Raw genomic sequence first — 25054 nt, 5'->3', positions numbered from 1 at the left:
GAAAAGTGCTCAGTGCACTTTTACTTTTGAAAAAGATGGATAAAAGAATTTGCATTAAATTTTGCTTGCAAAATGGAATAAAGTGCAGCGCTGCATTCGAAATATTGACTGTGGCTTTTAGTGAACCTACTATGACAGGAGTTTACGAGCGATATAAACGTTTCGAAGTGGGTTGAGAAGATGTCGAAGACAACAACCACTCTGTATGCCCTAACACATCAATTACTGATGACAATGTGGAAGAAGTAAAGAAAATGTTTCTGGAAAGTTGTCAAACCACTATCACAGAGGTTGCTGATGATGTCAGCATATTCTCTGGCTCTTGCTAAGCAATTTTTCGGACATTTTGGGCATGAAATTCCGAAATTGCTGAATTTCAACCAAAAACGACGTCACGTAGACATGGCTCAGGCATTGCTGAATGAAGTTGACAACGATTCGGAACTTCTAAAGAAGGCTATAACAGGTGATGAAACATGGGTGTGATGTCAAAATCAAGGCCCAATCGTCCCAATGGAAACTGTCTGAAGAGCTGAGGCCGAAACGAATCTGACAAGTTCAATCCCATGTGAAGAGTCTTTTCAGTGTTTTCTTCATTTAAAATGGAATAGTGCATCACGAGTTCCTGTCTTATGTTTGTACACACAATAAGGAGTACAACCTTGAAGTTATGCACCATTTGAGTGAAGCAATCCAAAGAAAACAACCAGAACCTTGGCGAAATCACTCATGAAAATTACATCATGATAATGCTCCCACTCATACCTCAATGCTTGTTTATGAGTTTTTGGCAAAAAACAAAACTATTATGTTGCCTCAGCCATCGTATCTGCCACACTTGGCCCCCTGCTGCCTTCTTTCTATTCAGAGGCTGAAGAGAAACATGAAATGATGGTGTTTTGCTACCACTGATAAGATAAAAAACAGAATTCTTGAAGGAGCTTAACATCGTAAGAAAACTGAGTCCCAGAAGTGCTTCCAAGATTGGAAAAAATGCTGGCACAAGTGCATTACATCTGAGAGGGATTACTTTGAAGGGGACAAAATTGATGTTGTTGACGGTGATGAACAAATAAAGACTCTTTAAGAAACCAATCATTCCCATTACTTTTTTATCACGTCTCATAGATGGCATAGTATGATTTTTGGGTCACAAAAGGCCTAAACTGCACATAGATACACTGGATAATTTTGTCGGTATAAGGATCATATGCAGTGTCATGTCCAGATGTTATGCAATGGTGGCAACAATCTGACCAAGGTAGTATAGATGTAAATGACGCTGAATGGGAACTCTAACAATGGAAAATCCAGGATGGAATGTAACTATATTATGAGAAGGAAAGTTGCTACTCGCACACACAGATGTTACTCACACACACGACTGCAGTCTCAGGCAACTGAAACCACACTTGGTGTTTCAGTTGCCTGAGACTGCAGTTGTGTGTGTGAGGTGCGAGCTGCGTTTGCGTGAGTGAGTGAGAGAGAGAGAGAGTGTGTGTGTGTGTGTGTGTGTGTGTGTGTGTGTGTGTGTGTGTGTGTGTGGGTGGGTGTTGCTGACAAAGGCCTTAACGGCCAAAAGCTATAATTGTGAGAGTCTCTTTGTTGTGCCTATCTGTGACTCAGTATCTCCACAATACGGTGAGTAGCAGCTTTCCTTCTCATAATACTGAATGGGAACTCTATCTCATGCACCATGCAATTTTCATCTTTTCAGTAAACTGAAAGAAGAACTGGGGTAGAGAGATTCTCCAATGATGACAACATTCAAACAACTGTTCTTGAATGGCTCTGTGGTATGCCACTGGCAAACACTATTCCATTTTCATCAGTAAACACTTTCGGGCTAAGTTGCCGTGGTCGATCTGTAGAACTTCTTCTCCCTGAGAAGACCACGGCAACTTAGCCCGGAAGTGTTTACTGATGAAGACGCCGGCCGTGAAAGCCTACATGGAACTATTCCATTTTTTTTATTTATTTTTTATTCGGGGGAGGGGGGGGGGGTGAGGGAGAGGGGAAAAAAGAAAACAAATGGATGCAAGACAGAAAAGTTTTTAAAATAAGAAAATGGACATTAATGTAAGCATTTTATCTCATAGTAAAATGATGAAAAAGTAAGAGAGACTGCGATAATGAGTCTTCAAGATACATAAGAAAATATGAGTGGCAAAATATGCAAACCTTCTCCGGAAAATAAGATAGCAAGGGGATTGCCTTAAGAGGGGGTATGGGATACCGTTGAGCAAATTCACTCTCAGTAATGAGTAAATAACTGTTAAGCAGAAAACAGGTACAATTATTACAGAAACAGCACTTTCCTGTTTATCATTTGTCTATTCATTTTATAAAAGTAATAAGATTCAGTAGTAAGAATGAAGAACTGACAGATGTGTATGTGCGTATGGAAGAAATGTCTCAACTTATCAATACTAAATACTAATCTCACAGCTTTAAGGGTGGGACAAGACACATTTTAGGTTGCAATTAATTACTGTAGCAGGACTTGTACACGTGTTTTACAAGATGTGATAATCTTATATGAATAAAACACTGTAATAATTTGTCAAATATAACTTGAAAGGCCAGAGAAGTTCTTTTTACTCTCTCTTCTGATTTTTAAGGAAGTGGTACACAATGCAGTCGCTGGAAGTCCACATGAAACTAACGTATTTAATGCAGATTAGTATGCTAAAAAAAGAAAAGGTTAAAAATATTTGTATTAATATCAGACTTTTGGTGGTGTTAATATCATTAAATATTTGTACCATTACATTACTGCAGGTAAATGTAGCCCTACAATGTAATATATTGACTGGGTAACATTCAGTACACGGTATCATTAACACTTATCTAAAACCATGTCTAAAAGCATTTTCATCTTTTTCAGCAGCTTTAGGAGGACAATTATGATGATGATGATAATGATGATGATGATATGGATGGAGATGAAAATGCTTAATAACAAAGAGATTACATATATAGGTGAAACATGACTGAGCTGATTTTACAATGCACAAATCTCCACCAAAAGGTGGTTATTAAAAATGTTTGGGCAAAAAATACATCTCTATTACAACATAAGCCCACATGAAGGAACACACAACTCACAGGAAACCACACTGTCTTTGTTAAGCTAATTTTCTACACTAGAATCACACAGGCATAGTGTTTATGATTTACATATTTCCACTCCTTGCATACCCTATGTTATGATGGACATAAGGATTCCCTGGGAAAGCTGGCACGGCAACAGTGCCGCTGTGTGCAATTGCAGCGGCTACAGCTGAAGGCATTGCATCACCATGATGATACAAATGATTGAGTGTTGAATATCCTTGTACCTGCAAAGGGGCCACAGAGTCCATGGAAACAGCACCAGAGTGTTGAGTATGTTGCATTCTGCTCAGTGCTGCAGGTTCAGGAAGAGCGCGACCAACATGTCCCAGGCCGTGATGTTGTTCCTGATGATGGATCTGAATATTTGGATTCAAATTTTGCAGATGGTGCCGGGAATTTGCAAAAGAATCCGTCCTCCTTGTTCCTGTAAGGTAACTCGCTTCTTCATCAGTCACTGACGGAGATTCTGGAATATGCTGTGAACGATTGGCATGCACTTCAGACACATTTAGATTCAGAGGAGTTATGGTAGTAAGGCCATGCGAATTCAGTATGTCTACTGCAGTCATGCCACGTCTTGTGAGGTTGGGGTTCACAGTTGACATGTTTCTGTCTGCAGAGCCATCTTCGACAGCTGACATATGTTCGTTTCTTGGAATTTGATTAGGGTTTCTGCAAGAATCATTGACCCTTACCATAGATGCTGCTGAAAGAGCCATCATGGGTGTTATTGTGTTTACACTATGGTCAGTATGTGAAATTACAGGTCCCACTGCTACATGGCTCGCATTGCTCATGCCAGTAGAAGAGATACCATAATCTGAATTTGAGGTAGGAATCACACTCTGATGAGGCAACAAATGGGGAACACTGTTAACAGTTGACGGTTTGACACAGGAACTAACGATAGCATTTGTTTCAAAGACAGCTGGCCTCCCATACTCTGAAGAGGGCACTGAAACAATGATGTTACCAGCCTGCGGCCTTCCGGATGAAGAATTCTGTAACACAGGATTTGCATTCAGCCCTGACAGTGTTTCTGAATTCACCATGGCACTCTCTGATGAGATTAATGTAGGAGGAGCAGGTGTTGTTGCACCTGGAGTCTGTGTGGTGGCTTCACTGGTTCCAGAACCATCATCCTCAGCAGCAGCTGCTGCCGCAGCCAGTGATTCTTCGTATACTCTCAGTTCTTCCGGATGCATTTTTCTTTTGTGTGCACGACAGTTGGAACCATTTGCAAATGTTCTGGGGCAAAACATACACGTATACGGCCTTAGTCCAGTGTGAAGATTATGGTGGTTCTGAAATACAAGAAAACCAATATTTCACAATGGACTGATAACGTATGAATATCTCATCCATTAAACTGAAAGTAAATCTAAAATCAATAAAATCTTGTCACTGCTGTTATCTTCAATATTCATCAACAAATCACAATTTTTATGACACTCAACTGAATCAAATTAAAAAGAACAATGACATACAAAAATAAATGTCCTTCAAGTGAAATACATGTCTATCAATTGAAGTGACAAACCTGAAGAAATATGATCAGAATTGTGAAGATTTATTCTTTAACAATAATGAAGAGAGAAAGACTGGAAAATTTGTTACAGTCTCATGCCTATGAATATCCAGTTTTCTTTATACTGTCCAGGATCACACACTTATAATTGTAACATGATACTAGAACATATTCTGGTTTCAAAAATAACTTACCTAAACAAATGAACTTTATCATAGCAATTAGCAAGGTTTCCCAATACAGTGATAATGCAAAATGCTTTCAGACATGATATACCACAAGCCACAGACAGATTTAGTGTTCCTTGATCTTTTACCAACATGCAAACTTTTTGACAGACAAAACAACCATCTTATGGATGGCACATCAATCACAGACAAAGAAGTAAATTCAAGTTTTTGACAGAAACTGTGTGTTGAAATTCTAAACTTTTTACAAATGGCACCATTATCTGTGAAAATCAAACAATGGAAAATTAAGAATGGAATATAACAATATTATCTGTTACTTGTGAGAAATATCTCATTAAAATGTCAAGGGTGTAAAGCCTGGCAAGTAATTATTAATACTGAAAACTGTGAAATTCACAAAGCATAAAAATGTAGTGCCTCTGACTACATATATTTATTTAATCACAATTCGCTGGTGTCACATCGTACAAACGACAGAGACTAAAACCAACTATTGGATTTGGGGTCCACCTATTATGCAAACAATGGTTATTTATAAATGATCAAATATATGAGGGTTGTTCAATAAGTAATGCCCAACATTTTTTAAAAAGCCATTAATACACATGGAAAAAGTCCATGTTGGTGTTTCACATTTGATGTTTGTTCTGTACACAGGTGAAGTTTCGAACCGTTTTGGCAGATGTCAGAGCCATAGTACAGCTTCAAAATGGCATCTACATACAACTCACGTTACAAGCAGCATGCTGATATTGAGGACTTTTGTGCAGAAAAAGAAACCGTGGTGATCATCCATAAACATTTGTGTGCAGTGTATAGCGATACTGCAGTTGGTAGGAGTATAGTTAGGCGATGGCTAAAGAAATTTACAGCTTCAGGAATTGTGGAAACAGAGCTCCATGGTCAGCTACGTACAGGACTTCCTGTCACAGCCACTGCTCCAGACATGCTTTCGTTTGCAGGTCTGTGAACACGGATGCTGACACCTTAGAAGACTGAAGTGACCACAGCATACTCATCACGTAGATGTAGAGGAACAGGCAACACTTGGCCACTGAGTATGTTGAAATACACATCCAAATCAATGTCGAAAGTAACCTGAACAAACGGATCCCAAGCGAGGTACAGAAGGTACTGTTGAAACATCACAGCACCACCTCTAACCTGAATTACACCCTCCACAAACTGCAGGTTCAACACTTGTGTAGGCTCTAGGTCTTGTTTCTGTGTTATTTGGTCAATTTGAGATATCCAGCTTGTATGCCACAGAGAGTAATGGCCTTTTGTGAGGTACAGGATGCTGAATGTCCACTGCATGCAATCCACTCACAATATTCACTCAGTAATTGGTTGAGATGCACCTGCATTCACTGACAGCAATGATTCCTGCTGTGTTTGAAACAGTGTGTGATTGAGAAGGTGTGATACTCATCTCTGCTCCCTGTTGGTTACGATCTTTCTACAACCATTGTTACTATGTCATGTTACATAGCTGTACGCGGTACACCATTCCTTGTAGACATGTTGGACAATTCACTTTGATACACCAGCAAATTTAGCAACTTCAATCATAGTTGGGTCAATGGCAGGTCGTGTCTCCAGATCAACCCATCTTACTGCACTGATTCAATACAACTAACTGTCACACAATTTCACTGCCACTACTTATGCCGACAGCGAAGCATCACATGACCATCTAGTACCAGTTCTAGGCCAACTACAACATTATGAAGTATCCAGTGCGCTCTTTTGAGAGTGTGACAAATTTTTTTCCTGTGAACTTATTAAATTTGTTGTAGACATATGGTAATAGTGCTTCACGCTGCACATGCGTGGATGGCGGGGTGGTGCACCAAGCCAATCCAGTGGAGTATGAGTGCTTGAGTGTGTGTGTGTGTTTAGACTTTATTGGCACTCAACGGTGAGCTTGTCAATGGCCTAAAATATTTCAAAGACAACAAATGTGGATAAAATCACTAAAATTGTTGCACACAGCAAGAACGAAATCTACAAAATGACACTCATGCACTGACTCTCACCTCACCTCATGAACATTCACTCACACGATAACGCCACCTCACACACCTGAAGACAAAAGAGAATGCTTGTAAGGAGCTACATCATGGCTTAAACAGAAGTAAAACAATAGAGGAGCTAAAACAATGGCACAGGGATATCTCACCAGCTGGCTGCTTACAAAAATGTGGGTAAGCCAGTCACCCTGTTAACACATTAAGAACATCTCCCTAAAATTTTGGAAACACAATGGATAAAAGACAAAACCTTAAAAGTCATCACATTCATTTGAACATCACTAGATCTGCTGGCAGATCTGCCGCTGCCCTCAGTCCGAAAATAAAACAGTCTAGTAAAATGTGGCACACAGTGATCTGTATGCCACAAGCACTGCATATTGGAGGGACGTCACATCGGAGCAAGAAGCTGTGCGTCAGGGGACTGTGGCCTATGTGAAGACGAATAAGGAGGACCTCATCCCGTCTTTGTGGCTGAAAGGAGGTACGCCATGGCTGCGTAGTGAGCTTTACTATATGCAGCTTATTATCTGTCACTTCTAGCCACTCACCTTTGCACCGATGCATGATTCTGTACCTTATTTTCTTATTTATTATTCAGATATAAACCTAAGTACAGATACATTAACATAATTTTGTGCTAATGACACTGGGCAGAGACACGCAGTCTTTGTGTCAGCACTCTCTGTCAGAGCGCATATGTCAACACAACTGCTATACACAGCAACTCACAACAGTATAGGAGTGGGCAGCCTCACCACACTGTGCACCACTGTCAACTCTGCTACCCTACGCCCCCTACTCAGTCACTCTGAACGGAATAGCAGAAAGTGTAGCAACAGATAATGTACGCTTTTATGGCAAACCCATGCATTTCCTATTGGATAAAGATTACTCTTTCTAACTTCTGTAAGCTAATAGCTTATGGCTGTGATGACTCCTCCAAGAGTCTTTCATTGGGCATTATCGACACAGGAGCAAGTCCCTGGGTAAATCTTGGAGGATGCTGAAACTTTTTGTAACAAAAGTGAATCAAGTTATTATTAACAGTTAAACAAGTCGACAAGAGCTCGTTTATTTATTCCATTTTTTAATCTGTGTGGACTATCTTTGACATTGTTTAAAATGTCAATCAAAGTTTACAATATTAAGAAAAGGAAAGTTGCTACTCACCATATAGCGGAGATGCTGAGTCGCGATAGGCACAACCCCAGATCACGTAAGAAACAGATTGCCCGATCGCTTGGTCTAGCTGGCAACCCTTGTCAGGGAAAGGCCACCAGGCGGCAACAGCGTCACACCCTTATTTCTGGAATCAACCACTAGATGGCACTCCGTTCTGTGAAATATATGGCAACATCGGCCAAACGTGTGCAGCTTTCCACTATTTGGCGTCTGTGAAGTACAGCTGTTTCTGACATATCGGCGGTAGTGGATCGAGTCGTCATACCGAGGACCTACGAGTATATCAACTGTGGAAGGAGTAGACGAACAAATCCTCAACTAAAAATGTTCAAATTTCCCATCAAAGATAAAGAAAGGTTACGCGAGTGGATTTTAAATTAAGGTAAATCAATAAATCAGTTACGAGTAAGAATTAATAAAGAGCCATAAGCATTCGATCCTATTTAAATTTTGTCAATGTTATATTCGATATAACGTGGCAGCCCTTCCTGTACAAGAATCATATCATATAATTTTTAAATGAAATCTTTGCTGCGATTTGGACTTTTTAAAACTGTTTGTTCACTTCACTATCGTAATTTTGGGTGTAGAGGCATTTTTGTGTGCAATGTGAAAACTGAAACCAATATAACATATGGATAACAAAATGCAAAGCATAGTCTGGTAACATTTGGTAAACAAGTTAAGAAGCATTACCTTAAAAGACCTTTCCCTTGGTACTTGAAAATGGCTCTAGAGCTGAAATCGCAACAGTGAAATAAATAATAGCCGTCATCTAACTGCTAGATCATCGGTCCCTCTAAATCCTGGTATATACTAGAGCAAACGAGTGTAAAACATCGTTTACACTGCTGCAAACGAGTATTCATAGATAATTCGCCAATGTTCACTGCCATTCGTTTATACTTGTGAACAAGCGTTTATACTGGAATGAAGGGAGGAGAATAGAAGAGAACGAGCATAACATGCAAACTATAGACGGTGCCTATTTTAATTTTTTTTAATCTCTGCGCTAATAATCCTCTCACAGCTTTCACTTGAAAACAACACTACTTGTAGTAACAGGTCTGCGCGAGTTCGGATATCCCCAGTAATAACTGTGTCTGTTGCGAATATTTGCGGGTTATCTTTAAACTGTACAAAGTAAATTTTTAACATAATTATGGTTTGCCGTCTGTGGCTCTTCAAAGTTGACACCGCCAAAATATGCTCGAAAAACACGCTTTCACTTGTACATTACCGCGTTTGCAGCCCCCTTTCAACAACAATCCAAAATTCATCGTTTTGTGCCACTCTTATATCATTTACAATAAGTTACATGCAAAGTAAAAGAATTTAAATTTGAAATGACTGTCACTGAAATATGTCCAGCCTTAATTCGCATCATAACCGAGTGCGGATTTTGAAAACTTCCTAGTGTTAACCTGCACGTGGAGATCTTTTTTACCACCATAATCCGTATCAGAAGAGCTGTACAGCAAAGAGGAAATCGACGGCATGGAAGGCGAGTGTAAAACCCTTGCGACTGCAATACAGTCTGCATTTAAACAGTAACCCGCGAGAAATGTTTGTGTGTTACTTTTCATTTATTTCATTTCGCATATGATTGTGAGAAATAAACTTGGTTTGTAGAATTACAGGAGCTAATCTACAATCTTACATTGAAAACTCGGGAAAAACCACAGCCGATAATGAGCTACAGTCAGCAGTGTGACGAATGCATTTCGCGCGCAGCGCTCTAGCCGAACGCAAATGAGCATCATTCACGTCACCGAAGATACAGCGTTGCCAATTCCGCGACATGGACAGGTCAGTTAGCATTGTAGCGTCGCCTGTGACATCTGTTGACTGACGGGAAAACTATTTTTACGGTTGCCTGTTCTGCCCTAAGGACGGTCAATCTGTTTCTTACGCGATCTGGGGGCACAACAAAACCACTGTTACAAATAAACCTTTCGGCCATTAAGGCCTACCTCAACAATAGAACACACACACACACACACACACACACACACACACACACACACACACACACACACAAACACACACACGCACACGCACACAACTCTCACAAAAAAAAAAAAAAAAAAAAAAAAACTGCAGTCTCAGGCAACTGAAACCACACTACGAGCAGTGTTCCACTCCCATCATGCACTGGTGCTGCTGCTCGCAGTGTGGTTTCAGTTACCTGAGACTGCAGTTTTTTTTTTTTTTTTTTTGTGTGAATTGTGTGTGTGTGTGTGTCTCGTCTATTGTTGACAAAGGCCTTAATAGCCAAAAGCTTTATTTGTGACAGTCTTTTTGCTGTGCCTATCTGCAACTCACCATCTCCGTTATAAGGGGAGAAGCAATTTTCTCTTTCATAATACTGTTACATTCCATCCTGGATTTTCCATTGTTTGACTTTTGCTATCAAAGTTCATTCAGTTAAAAATGATGTTTAGATGCTTTATGGTGTACACAGTTTTTTTTTTTTCTCTTAACAAATATTAATGTGTGTGATGACGATTTTATTCTGCTGCAACAATGGATATTGGCCCAGGAGTACTAACAAAAAAATAAAAAAAACTGCATTAGTGCTCAACAATGCCAACTGAGTAATTTTGTGTGATGCATTTGGAAAATGTTAACTGATGCTGAGCTGTGTTCATGAAACTCATGGAAAAGAAAACATATCCTCTTAACAACAGTAGTTGTGATTAGTTCATGCATGGAGATGACAGAACAAGGCACATCCTGGGGAAATTAAATGGAGTGAATTACACTTCCTGATCATACCAAATGGAAATGATTCTAATAGATTCTGATTTGTGGAGTATAACTGAGCCAGGTGAGATGGAATCTGGTGAAGGTGCATCAGCTGCTGATAAAAAGACATACATATTACACCAAGGTAAGATGCTAGATTGTACTTTACATATGTGACAGGCAGCAAATGCAATTACAAAATCTGATACACTGTATGATAAACAGTACAGAGAGAACTTCAAAAATTATACACCCCAAAGGACAGCACCATTTCCCACTTGTGATGAAGCAAGCTGGGATATTTTTACTTCCCCTTTTTTTTCCATCTGCCTCCTTAAATTCGTTTTTTAACTTTTAACTAATTGCCATTAACATACGTGAATACAATCTGCATTTTCATAAAAAAAGAGAGGTTGGCCCTCAGTTTTAAAGAATATAACAACAGATCTAATTTTGTGCTTAGTTTTATGTATGTAATTGATTTTCCAATTTATTTTGACTATTCCTAGTTAGTATCTTTCATTATAGGGTGAAATCAGTAATTGTTTCATAACTTAAATTCTGCTGTTGACTTATAAACAAATATAAATTCTGCAATAATCATAAGCGTTTGGAAGACTAAACACTAACATTCTTTAAGTATTTATTTGGCTCTATTAGAAAACATGTTAGCAAAGCTAGCCCTTCATTAATTCCAAAGTAATTAACAGTTTTGTCAAAAGTATTGTTTGCGTACTTATAATTGTTAATTCCATGGTTTAAACAAATAATTCGAACTAACTCTTGTAGCACAAGAAAGGGTTAAAAGGAATGAATTTTTCATTGTATTCAGTTAATTTAATAAGTTAAGTTCTAATTGCAATTTTGTAAATTAAACATCGAACAATGTGAAGTTTCAGTACCTATTATTGTGAGGCTGTATAAGGGCCCAATTTTTGGCCCCAAGAGAGTCAGTCCATGGCCTAGTTTCGGACGAGAAACCCGAGTTGGTTAGAACAACAACAATGCATCAACATAACTGTGAACTAAGTGTAAAACAATTCGGCCATATGTTAAAACAATGACAGTGTATGCTCCATACACACATTGCTATTCTGTAAGAACTGTGAACTGTGTGGTTAGGTTTTTACTGCTCGTAGATGTTCAACAGGAAACCACTCTAGCAGTATTTGGATGTTCCCCTGCAACCTATTAATGAGACTTATCGAAGGTTAAACAATAGTGCACTGGCCATATGAATATGTATTATTGGGGGTGTGTGAAAAGTGAAAGTAAATAACTGAAACGCAAATGTGCTCCTGTTGGCTACATTATTTACAGTGGACAGTACTGCAGTTCCACCCCCTACTTTTTGAGCCAGTACGATGACACAGAGGACAACAAGTGAAGAAATAAAAGCAGGGTGAACCGTCACAAGTGGTGTCCCAACATGAGGAATTTTGTACGTAGCCACATTAAACAAGGACTTGCAAAACTTGTACAGGGAACTCAAGAGTGGTTTACAGTCAGTGATGCAACAGCCAATCCGCACTTGGGTTTCATGGCCACAGTACGACAGCAGCCCATCAGTGAACAGGTTCTATGAAAGCAGCCATTGAGTACAGGAGCAGCCAATCAGCACGCAGGTGGACACAGCTGACCAGGATAAACAAGATGCCTCGCTGAGAGAATTACAACTTGCCACAGCTATGCAGACGATGGACCGAGATGACAACCGCAGCAGCAGCAGCAGCAATAACAGAGCAGCAGAAGAAGAGTGAATAAGAATAATGTAATTTCATAGCAAAAGCTGTTTTGTATTAAGTGATACATTATGAGTGACCTTAATGAACAAGGCAGTGCTTATGAATTAACTTACAGTTTATATACAAAATTTTACTACACCAAAAACGTGTTCATATCAGCACTGAACTTTTTTAAAAAAAAAGTACCAAATTGTGTATAAATATTACCTTTTGATTTGGCATTCAGAAAGACAAAGTTACTTTCTTACACAGGACAGTGAAAGAATATCTTCACAGTAATTTGTTGTGAAAATGTTACTGCTTATGAATCACACTGAATCAATGAAGAACTGAAAAAGGCATAACGATAACACACTACTGTGCTCTCTTGCACCCTTTTATTACAGTTGCTAAAATTTAAAACACTGTTCACAGCAAATGTAAATATTTAATTGTGATTTTGGTATGATTAAATAAATAACTTTGTGAGTTATAATTCCTTTCAGTGCTGCCTGTGTAGATTGGGCAAGGTTAAAATGAAAGTTAGGTCCCAGGATGAGAGGGAACCACATGGTGAAAGGTGGGCCCCACTCATCCTGGGGTCTGAGTGACCTGAACTTCCCTTGAAAATTCTCCAACCAATCCCTCTCTCTTCCTCAAGATAGGAACAAATAGCTACGATAGTGTTGTGCACTTTTACACATTAGTATCAATAATACTAAATATTTCACATCCAGAAGTTAACTACTGCACAGCAACTCTGTCTCACAAATTTCTAAACCACTAATTTAATGATCTGATAAATATTTTATCTCAAAGCTGCCAAATACAAACAAGCTGCATTAATAATAGACAAATTTAACACAAACCTTGAGATCCTTTGGGCGTCTGAAGGCTTTGCCACATGTAGCACACTGATAAGCTCTGATATCCTTATGAATAAGCAGATGTGTACGTAATGTGCGACGTGTCGATAACTGGTGAGGACACATGGGACATTGGTACGGTGTTTCACGATGTGTATCCATGTGAATTTTTAGTCGGTATTTTGTTTTGAAGCTGAAGCAAATAGTAAGTCTTCATAAGAAACACTACATTATATATTTCCCAGACATACTACAATCATTCCATAAAGCAAAAACTCTTTGTGTACTTTTCCTCTTTCTGAAACAATCATTTTCCTTCTTCAAATACCAAAACACTGAAACAGATTTATGATGAAATAAAAATGGACTGGTTCTGAAAATTGTCTCTGGATGGGAGTCTGAGTAGGAATTTCTGAACACAGTAGGGAGATGCAGGGAGGGAGAGAGAGGGCGGGTAAATATTATATATATATATACCACATACAAGTCTCTCATCATAACAGATATTGTCATGTTTACAATGTTTTCTGTCTACTAAGTTCTGTGAGACATCATAGGGGCAGGGGGTTGGGAGGGAGGGAGGGGGGGGGGGAGGGGAGGGGAGGGGGAGGTGTTACAGAAGCTACAGGTTGAATAATTCAATAATTAATGATCTTCTCACTGTAAAGTTGCAAGGAAACAAGTGGTGGTAAATTTAATCAGAACATCAATAACTTTAAGCAAAAAAGTGTAAGTTAATTGACTTTTATCTCAGTGTAAAAGAGTCACATATATTTAGATTTGATTTTGGCTAACTGTCCCTATTACTCTAAAAGTATCTGTAGAGCAAACATATTGATATAATGATTCTCTTTGAGAATGCACTTCACAATAAAGAATTCTACTGACACTGATATGAAATGCCAAATTTCCTTTATTTATTAGAGCAACACCTTCACAAAAAAGATACACTGATAAGACCAATTTCACAACCCCCTTCCCCAACCAGCAAGTGTGTGTGTGTGTGTGTGTGTGTGTGTGTGTGTGTGTGTGTCCGTCCTGCACTAAGAAACAGTGAGTGTGTTACTCTACATCAAATACATACATCTGCTCAACAGCCATTTGTCTTGTCATGACAGAAACTGTCATGCTGTTGATGCTGCACAGAATTTAGTTAAAGGGAAACATTTATATACCATATTTAAGTCTCTCACCATAACAGATATTGCCTTGTTTATAGTGTTTCCCATTAACTAAGTTCTGTGAGGCATCATCAGCATGACAGTGTCTGTCGTGATAAGACAAATGGCCTTTAAGCTGAACCCCATTTTTGCATTACTGGATTTTACATTGTTCCACTTTTTACATTCATCTTTGTCGGTCTCAATAGGTGTCCTAGTCTCTCAATACAATGCTTTCCCATCATTAATGATTCTGTGTTACAACATTTCCCACAATTTAAGTTTTATTTGATGTTATCACGACCTTCAACATTGATTTTTAGACAGATTTCCTCAAAAAGTGCATTGTGTTCCTGCTCAAAGTCAGCCTTGGAACAAAGCAGAAAATGCAGATTATATGCAAAGTTACAGATTCTGTAACATAACACTAGTGCGATAAGCAACATTTTTATTGTCAGCGTGTTGGATCATGGCCACCTGCATTATAGGTCCACAGTGTTTGGAAAAATGGTCATGTCCTGACATAACCACAATCACCAGAACGAAGATGAAGAATGCAAGAGAAGAGAAGGTGGTGAAACGATGAGCACTGATTAGGAACACACCACGACAGGAGTGGCCTCTACGAGAGGAGAATATAAATGCCGCTCCTGCCAGCCTTGGCCGCTCAGTATCGGCTCAGTATTCGGAGAATATATGGAAGTATACGGATAGGTCTAGCAGAGAATGCTACAATAGCAGTTATTAGTGATCCACAAACTGTGTAGGGACCAATGACCGTTGCAGTCTGGTCCCTTTAATCCCACAAACCAACCAACCACAAACTGTGTGTCAAACTTGCATAAACATTATTCATAGCAAAGGACTCGGATTTACGTTGCATGTTGCCCATCGCTTGTGACACCATTGTTATATCGTAGTTAAGTACTGTCAATCTGCTTCATTGAATTAAAACTACTTATGTTATTTGCCTGAGTTGTTGTATAGCATTCTGAGAACACAGCATCCCTTAGGCACCCTACACGAGATGAGTGGGCAAGACCCATAGGGCAGTATGCTAAATCACGATCTTATGACAGAGATTCTAGTAGCAACCTTCCTTCTGCTTATTGTGTTAAATTACAACAGCTTTAATTTAATTTTACAGTCATTTACACAAATAAACACCACTTTTGAAGACAGCTGTCTCTATAATGGGCTTTCACGAATTGTCACTATTTACACATGAACTACGCCAATTAGTTCTAGGCGCGTTGTCTTAGTTTGGTAAGACCTGAGGTCACAGGTAAACATTCCTCCTCGAGATGCTCTGTAACATGATGATAATTTCCAACCTCTTTCTCACCCAGGATGTCCCTGAGCTGAGTGACTTTGTTGGCAGCAAGCTGTAGGTTACATGCCTATTTTTCTCTGTTTACAAAGACTGCTAACTTTAGTGTCTTAACCAGTATCGTGTTTCAAGTTTTGTTTACCATAATTATATAATGATTATGGATAAAACACCCCCACCCCCCCATGGACCTTGCTGTTGGTGGGGAGGCTTGCGTGCCTCAACGACACAGATAGCCGTACCGTAGGTGCAACCACAACGGAGGGGTATCTGTTGAGAGGCCAGACAAACGTGTGGTTCCTGAAGAGGGGCAGCAGCCTTTTCAGTAGTTGCAGGGGCAACAGTCTGGATGATTGAATGATCTGGCCCTGTATCACTAACCAAAACGGCCTTGCTGTTGTGGTACTGCGAACAGCTGAAAGCAAGGGGAAACTACAGCCGTAATTTTTCCCGAGGGCATACAGCTTTACTGTATAATTAAATGATGATGGCGTCCTCTTGGGTAAAATGTTCCAGAGGTAAAATTGTCCCCCATTCGGATCTCCGGGCGGGGACTACTCAGGAGGACGTCGTTATCAGGAGAAAGAAAACTGGCGTTCTACGGATCGAAGCGTGGAATGTCAAATCCCTTAATCGGGCAGGTAGATTAGAAAATTTAAAAAGGGAAATGGATAGGTTAAAGTTAGATATAGTGGGAATTAGTGAAGTTCGGTGGCAGGAGGAACAAGACTTTTGGTCAGGTGAATACAGGGTCATAAATACAGAATCAAATAGGGGTAATGCAGGAGTAGGTTTAATAATGAATAAAAAAATAGGAGTTGGGGTAAGCTACTACAAACAACATAGTGAACGCATTATTGTGGCCAAGATAGACACGAAGCCCACGCCTACAATAGTAGTACAAGTTTATATGCCAACTAGCTCTGCAGATGACGAAGAAATTGCTGAAATGTATGACGATATAAAAGAAATTATTCAGGTAGTGAAGGGAGACGAAAATTTAAGTCATGGGTGACTGGAATTCGAGAGTAGGAAAAGGGAGAGAAGGAAACATAGTAGGTGAATATGGATTGGGGCTAAGAAATGAAAGAGGAAGCCGCCTGGTAGAATTTTGCGCAGAGCATAACTTAATCATAGCAAACACTTGGTTCAAGAATCATGAAAGAAGGTTGCATACATGGAAGAACCCTGGAGATACTAGAATATATCAGGTAGATTATATAATGGTAAGACAGAGATTTAGGAACCAGGTTTTAAATTGTAAGACATTTCCAGGGGAAGATGTGGACTCTGACCACAATCTATTGGTTATGAACTGTAGATTAAAACTGAAGAAACTGCAAAAAGGTGGGAATTTAAGGAGATGGGACCTGGATAAAATGAAAGAACCAGAGGTTGTAGAGAGTTTCAGGAAGAGCATAAAGGAACAATTGACAAGAATGGGGGAAAGAAATACAGTAGAAGAAGAATGGACAGCTTTGAGGGATGAAGTGGTGATCGCAGCAGAGGATCAAGTAGGTAAAAAGACGAGGGCTAGTAGAAATTCTTGGGTGACAGAAGAAATACTGAATTTAATTGATGAAAGGAGAAAATATAAAAATGAAGTAAATGAAGCAGGCAAAAAGGAATACAAACGTCTCAAAAATGAGATTGACAGGAAGTGCAAAATGGCTAAGCAGGCATGGCTAGAGGGCAAATGTAAGGATGTAGAGGCTTACCTCACTAGGGGTAAGATAGATACTGCCTACAGGAAAATTAAAGAGAACTTTGGAGAAAAGAGAACCACTTGTATGAATATCAAGGGCTCAGATGGAAACCCAGTTCTAAGCAAAGAAGGGAAAGCAGAAAGGTGGAAGGAGTATATAGAGGGACTATACATGGGCGATGTTCTTGAGGACAATATTATGGAAATGGAAGATGATGTAGATGAAGATGAAATAGGAGATATGATACTGCGTGAAGAATTTGATAGAGCACTGAAAGACCTAAGTTGAAACAAGGCCCCGGGAGTAGACAACATTCCATTAGAACTACTGACAGCCTTGGGAGAGCCAGTCTTGACAAAACTCTACCATCTGGTGAGCAAAATGTACGAGACAGGCAAAATACCCTCAGACTTCAAGAAGAATATAATAATTCCAATCCCAAAGAAAGCAGACGTTGACAGATGTGAAAATTACCGAACTGTCAGTTTAATAAGTCACGGCTGCAAAATACTAACGCGTATTCTGTACAGACGAATGGAAACACTGGTAGAAGTCAACCTCGGGGAAGTTCAGTTTGGATTTCGTAGAAATATGTGAACACGTGAGGCAATACTGACCCTACGACTTATCTTAGAAGCTAGATGAAGAAAAGGCTCACCTACATTTCTAGCATTTGTAGACTTGGAGAAAGATTTTGACAATGTTGACTGGAATAATCTCTTTCAAATTCTGAAGGTGGCAGGGGTAAAATACAGGGAGCGAAAGGCCATTTACAATTTGTACAGAAACCAGATGGCAGTTATAAGTGTCGAGGGACATGAAAGGGAAGCAGTGGTTGGGAAGGGAGTGAGACAGGGTTGTAGCCTCTCCCCGATGTTATTCAATCTGTATATTGAGCAAGCAGTAAAGGAAACAAAAGAAAAGTTTGGAGTAGGTATTAAAATCCATGGAGAAGAAATAAGAACTTTAAGGTTCGCCGATGACATTGTAATTCTATCAGAGACAGCAAAGGACATGGAAGAGCAGTTGAACGGAATGGACAGTGTCTTGAAGGGAGGATATAAGATGAACATCAACAAAAGCAAAACGAGGATAATGGAATGTAGTCAAATTAAGTCGGGCGATGCTGAGGGAATTAGATTAGGAAATGAGACACTTAAAGTAGTAAAGGAGTTTTGCTATTTGGGGAGCAAAATAACTGATGATGGTCGAAGTAGAGAGGATATAAAATGTAGACTGGCAATGGCAAGGAAAGCGTTTCTGAAGAAGAGAAATTTGTTAACATCGAGTATAGATTTAAATGTCAGGAAGTTGTTTGTGAAAGTATTAGTATGGAGTGTAGCCATGTATGGAAGTGAAACATGGACGATAAATAGTTTGGCCAAGACGAGAATAGAAGCCTTTGAAATGTGGTGCTACAGAAGAATGCTGAAGATTAGATGGGTAGACCACGTAACTAATGAGGAAGTATTGAATAGGATTGGGGAGGAGTTTGTGGCACAACTTGACAAGAAGAAGGCATCGGTTGGTAGGATATGTTCTGAGGCATCAAGGGATCACCAATTTAGTATTGGAGGGCAGCGTGGAGGGTAAAAATCGTAGAGGGAGACCAAGAGATGAATACACTAAACAGATTCAGGCTGCAGTACGTATTGGGAGATGAAGAAGCTTGCACAGGATAGAGTACCATGGAGAGCTGCATCAAACCAGTCTCAGGACTGAAGACAACAACAACAACAACAACAACAACATGGATAATAAGTCTCACATTAGAACAAAAATATCTTTTTAATGTGGTTGCATGAAACACTTTTGGTTCCGTGTTTTATTTACACCACCGGACGTGACTGAAACCAAGAGGGAAACCATTGTGTGTTTGTGTCAGCACTTGGCCACTGCCTTTGTGAGTGATGATTTTTATAATGTGGAGAGACACTTAGAGCTAACTGCTGTTAGAAAGGAACGAGAACAATTAATTATCTCAGATTTTTTAAATAGGCAAAATTTAAACTGTTTTAATTTCATATTTTGAACAATATAAAGGATTAATGGAAAATCTCATATAAAGATGTGAAACAAATACTAACAAAGAGATAGAGGGGCTGGCCAGTACTTAGCTCAGTACAGCCGATAGATACACATAAAACAGAACTGAAAATTTAAGTTCCTAGCTTTCGGAACAAATGTTCCTTCATCGGGGAGGAGAGAGGGGAAAGAAAGGGAAGAAGGGAAAGGAGATTCAGTTACTCACAACCCAGGTTATGAAGCAACAGGGATAGGAAAATAGGGAGGGTAGCAAGGATGGAGGCATGGTTGTCAGAGGGAAGCCAAAGATATTCTACTGTAAGTACTGTGCCAGCTTCAAACCAAAGAGGATGCATACAGAAGTAAAGAGATATATAGTATAAAGATAAACACAACTATGTAGGATGAAAAGATGCGTGAATGGCTAAAGAGGAAAGGGAAAGAGGAGAAGACTGAAGAGTGAATGGGAGTGAGGTTGTTTAACGTAGATTCAGTCCAGGGGGATGGCGGGATGAAAGGATGTGTTGGAGTGCAAGTTCCCATCTCCGCAGTTCAGAGGGACTGGTGTTCACTAGGAGATGCCCAATACCCAGTAGCGGAGCATGCCCTCCAGCATAATTCTAGGGACCTAGGAACCTGCTACACCGTACGTGCCATTTGGCTTCTCCCAGCCAACACCAGTCCCTCTGAACTGCGGAGATGGGAACTTGCACTCCAACACATCTTTCATCCCGCCATCCCCCTGGACTGAACCTACGTTAAACAACCTCAGTCCCATTCACTCTTCAGTCTTCTCCTTTTTCCCTTTCCTCTTTAGCCATTCACGCATCTTTTCATCCTACATAGTTGTGTTTATCTTTATACTATATATCTCTTTACTTCTGTTTGCATCCTCTTTGGTTTGAAGCTGGCACAGTACTTACAGTAGAATATCTTTGGCTTCCCTCTGACAACCATGCCTCCATCCTTGCTACCCTCCCTATTTTCCTTTCCCTGTTGCTTCATAACCTGGGTTGTGAGTAACTGAATCTCCTTTCCCTTCTTCCCTTTCTTTCCCCTCTCTCCTCCCCAATGAAGGAACATTTGTTCCGAAAGCTAGGAACTTAAATTTTCAGTTCTGTTTTATGTATATCTATCGGCTGTACTGAGCTGAGGTAAGTACTGGCCAGCCCCTCTATCTCTTTGAACAATATAAAGGGAATGATAAATAAGAGTAATTTATTCATTTATGCTTGTTGTGGTTCCTGTTCCTTCCTGTATTTTATACTTTCCTGTATTGTACACGTTTTTGGGTTAGTCTGCTGAAAAGTGTAACAATGGGTTTTTTCTGTATTTCACGTAGTGGTGCACTCACTGTTTCTTACAAGGGAACCTCCCCATCGCACCCCCCTCAGATTTAGTTATAAGTTGGCACAGTGGATAGGCCTTGATAAACTGAACACAGATCAATTGAGAAAACAGGAAGAAGTTGCGTGGAACTGTGAAAAAATAAGCAAAATATACACACTGAGTAGTCCATGGGCCATATAGGCAACATCATGGACAATGTGAGCTCAGGAGCGCCGTGGTCTCGTGGTAGCATGAGCAGCTGGAGAACGAAAGGTCCTTGGTTCAAGTCTTCCCTCCAGTGAGAATTTTACTTTCTTTATTTTTACATCGTTATTATCTGTCCGTTCGTTCATTGACGTCTCTGTTCACTGTAATAAGTTTAGTGTCTGTGTCTTGCGACCGCATCGCAAAACCGTGCGATTAGTAGACGAAAGGACGTGCCTCTCCAATGTGAACCGAAAACATTTGATCGCAAGGTCATAGGTCAACTGATTCCTCCACTGGAAAACACATCTGATATATTCTATACGACACTGGTAACGGCATGTGCGTCACATGACAGGAATATGTTGTCGACCCACCTAACTTGTACACTTGGCGAATGGGTAAAAAGATTCTTCCACCTTGCCCGATGTAGGTTTTCTTGTGGATGTGATAATCACTCCCAAAAAAGTGATGAAAACACAATAGTTTGTCACATAAACTGAAAATAAAAAAAATTAAACTTTTCACTCGATGGAGGATTTGAACCAAGGACCTCTCGTTCCGCAGCTGCCCACGTTACCACGAGACCACGGCGCTCCTGTGTTCTTAGAGTCCTTGATGTCACCTATCTTCCCATGAACTACTCAGTTTGTATATTTTGCTTATTTTTTCACAGTTCCACACAACTTCTTCCTGTTTTCTCAATTGATCTGTGTTCAGTTTTTCAAGGCCTATCCACTGTGCCAACTTGTAACTAAATCTGAGGGGGGTGCGATGGGGAGGTTCCCTTGTTAGAACAGTAATTACAAAACTCTATATTGTGAGTGCCACAACCTAATACGCATGCAGGTACAGGTGCAGGTGTACATTCACCAGATTTCAGTGCTTGTCTGGGGGGGATGCTGAAATTGGTCATATCAGTGTATCTTTATTGTGGAAGCGTTGCTGAAGCAAGTAATAGCACAGAGAACATCTACATCTACATCTACATCTACATCCATACTCCGCAAGCCACCTGACGGTGTGTGGCGGAGAGTACCTTGAGTACCTCTATCGGTTCTCCCTTCTATTCCAGTCTCGTATTGTTTGTGGAAAGTAGGATTGTCGGTATGCCTCTGTGTGGGCTCTAATCTCTCTTTGATTTTATCCTCATGGTCTCTTTGCGAGATATACGTAGGAGGGAGCAATATACTGCTTGACTACTCGGTGAAGGTAGGTACTTGAAACTTCTACAAAAGCCCGTACCGAGCTACTGAGCGTCTCTCCTGCAGAGTCTTCCACTGGAGTTTATCTATCATCTCCATAACGCTTTCGCGATTACTAAATGATCCTGTAATGAAACGTGCTGCTCTCCATTGTATCTTCTCTATCTCTTCTATCAACCCTATCTGGTACGGATCCCACACTGCTGAGCAGTATTCAAGCAGTGGGCGAACAAGCGTACTGTAACCTACTTCCTTTGTTTTCGGATTGCATTTCCTTAGGATTCTTTCAATGAATCTCAGTCTGGCATCTGCTTTACCGATGATCAACTTTATATGATCATTCCATTTTAAATCACTCCTAATGCGTACTCCCAGATAATTTATGGAATTAACTGCTTCCAGTTGCTGACCTGCTATATTGTAGCTAAATGATAAGGGATCCTTCTTTCTATGTTTTCGCAGCACATTACACTTGTCTACATTGAGATTCAATTGCCATTCCCTGCACCATGCTTCAATTCGCTGCAGATCCTCCTGCATTTCAGTACAATTTTCCATTGTTACAACCTCTCGATATACCACAGCATCATCCGCAAAAAGCCTCAGTGAACTTCCGATGTCATCCACAAGGTCATTTATGTATATTGTGAATAGCAACGGTCCTACGACACTCCCCTGCGGCACACCTGAAATCACTCTTACTTCAGAAGACTTCTCTCCATTGAGAATGAATGCTGCGTTCTGTTATCTAGGAACTCTTCAATCCAATCACACAATTGGTCTGATAGTCCATATGCTCTTACATTGTTCATTAAACGACTGTGGGGAACTGTATCGAACGCCTTGCGGAAGTCAAGAAACACGGCATCGACCTGGGAACCTGCGTCTATGGCCCTCTGAGTCTCATGGACGAATAGCGCGAGGTGGGTTTCACACGATCGTCTTTTTCGAAACCCATGCTGACTCCTACAGAGTAGATTTCTAGTTTCCAGAAAAGTCATTATACTCGAACATAATATGTGTTCCAAAATTCTACAACTGATCGACGTTAGAGATATAGGGCTATAGTTTTGCACATCTGTTCGACGTCCCTTCTTGAAAACGGGGATGACTTGTGCCCTTTTCAAATCCTTTGGAACGGTACGCTCTTCTAGAGACCTACGGTACACCGCTGCAAGAAGGGGGGCAAGTTCCTTCGCGTACTCTGTGTAAAATCGAACTGGTATCCCATCAGGTCCAGCGGCCTTTCCTCTTTTGAGCGATTTTAATTGTTTCTCTATCCCTCTGTCATCTATTTCGATATCTACCATTTTGGCATCTCTGCGACAATCTAGAGAAGGAACTACAGTGCAGTCTTCCTCTGTGAAACAGCTTTGGAAAAAGACATTTAGTATTTCGGCCTTTAGTCTGTCATCATCTGTTTCAGTACCATTTTGGTCACAGAGTGTCTTGACATTTTGTTTTGATCCACCTACCGCTTTGACATAAGACCAAGTCAGTACATAGAACTTTACTTTCGAATTCATTGAACGCCTCTCGCATGGCCCTCCTCACATTATATTTCACTTCGTGTAATTTTTGTTTGTCTGCAAGGCATTGGCTATGTTTATGTTTGCTGTGAAGTTCCCTTTGCTTCCGCAGCAGTTTTCTAACTCTGTTGTTGTACCACAGTGGCTCTTTTCCATCTCTTACAATCTTGCTTGGCACATACTCATCTAACTCATATTGTACGATGGTTTTGAACTTTGTCCACTGATCCTCAACACTATCTGTACTTGAAACAAAACTTTTGTGTTGAGCCGTCAGGTACTCTGAGATCTGCTTTTTGTCACTTTTGCTAAACAGAAAACTCTTCCTACCTTTTTTAATATTTCTATTTACAGCTGAAATCATCGATGCAGTAACCGCTTTATGATCGCTGATTCCCTGTTCTGCGTTAACTGTTTCAAATAGTTCGGGTCTGTTTGTCACCAGAAGGTCTAATATGTTATCGCCACGAGTCGGTTCTCTGTTTAACAGCTCCAGGTAGTTTTCAGATAAAGCACTTAAAAATTTTTTACTGGATTCTTTGTCCCTGCCACCCGTTATGAATGTTTGAGTCTCCCAGTCTATATCTGGCAAATTAAAATCTCCACCCAGAACTATAACATGGTGGGGAAATCTACTCGAAATATTTTCCAAATTATCCTTCAGGTGCTCAGCCACAACAGCTGCTGAGCCAGGGGGCCTATAGAGACATCCAATTCCCATGTCTGAGCCTGCTTTAACCGTGACCTTCACCCAAATTATTTCACATTTCGGATCTCCGTCAATTTCCTTCGATACTATTGCACTTCTTATTGCTATAAACACGCCTCCCCCTTCACTGTCCAGCCTGTCTCTGCGGTATACATTCCAATCTGAGTTTAGGATTTCATTACTGTTTTCGTCTGGTTTCAGCCAACTTTCTCTCCCTAGTACTATATGGGCATTGTGACCGTTTATTAATGAGAGCAGTTCTGGGAACTTTCTATAGACGCTCCTGCAGTTTACTATTAGCACATTAATATTGTTATTCCCTGTTGCATTTTGCCTACTCCTACCTTGCCGCGTCTCAGGAGGCGTCTTGTCGGGCCTAGGGAGGGAATTCTCTAACCTAAAAAACCCACATGTGCACTCCACACGTACTCCGCTACCCTTGTAGCCGCTTCCTGTGTGTAGTGC

The 25054-nt window shown here is 40.2% G+C and overlaps 1 protein-coding gene across 1 annotated transcript in view; it reads right to left on the bottom strand.

Moving 5' to 3' along the window:
* Positions 1 to 2891: 2891 nt before the first annotated feature.
* LOC126212684 (uncharacterized) overlaps positions 2892 to 25054 on the bottom strand; it is an 83873-nt gene continuing 61710 nt past the window's right edge. Inside the window, exons 8-9 of the mRNA XM_049940452.1 lie at positions 13396 to 13585; positions 2892 to 4421 (exon numbers count right to left, since the gene is read on the bottom strand). Of these exons, the coding sequence (XP_049796409.1) occupies positions 3177 to 4421; positions 13396 to 13585 (1435 nt within the window). The 3' untranslated portion in view covers positions 2892 to 3176. The remainder of the gene's footprint in view (positions 4422 to 13395; positions 13586 to 25054) is intronic.

The sequence above is a fragment of the Schistocerca nitens genome, chromosome 1 (genome assembly GCF_023898315.1).
Source record: "Schistocerca nitens isolate TAMUIC-IGC-003100 chromosome 1, iqSchNite1.1, whole genome shotgun sequence".
NCBI lineage: Eukaryota > Metazoa > Arthropoda > Insecta > Orthoptera > Acrididae > Schistocerca > Schistocerca nitens.
The sequence above is the reverse complement of the archived record's forward strand: the minus strand, read 5'-3'. Positions and strand labels throughout refer to the sequence as shown.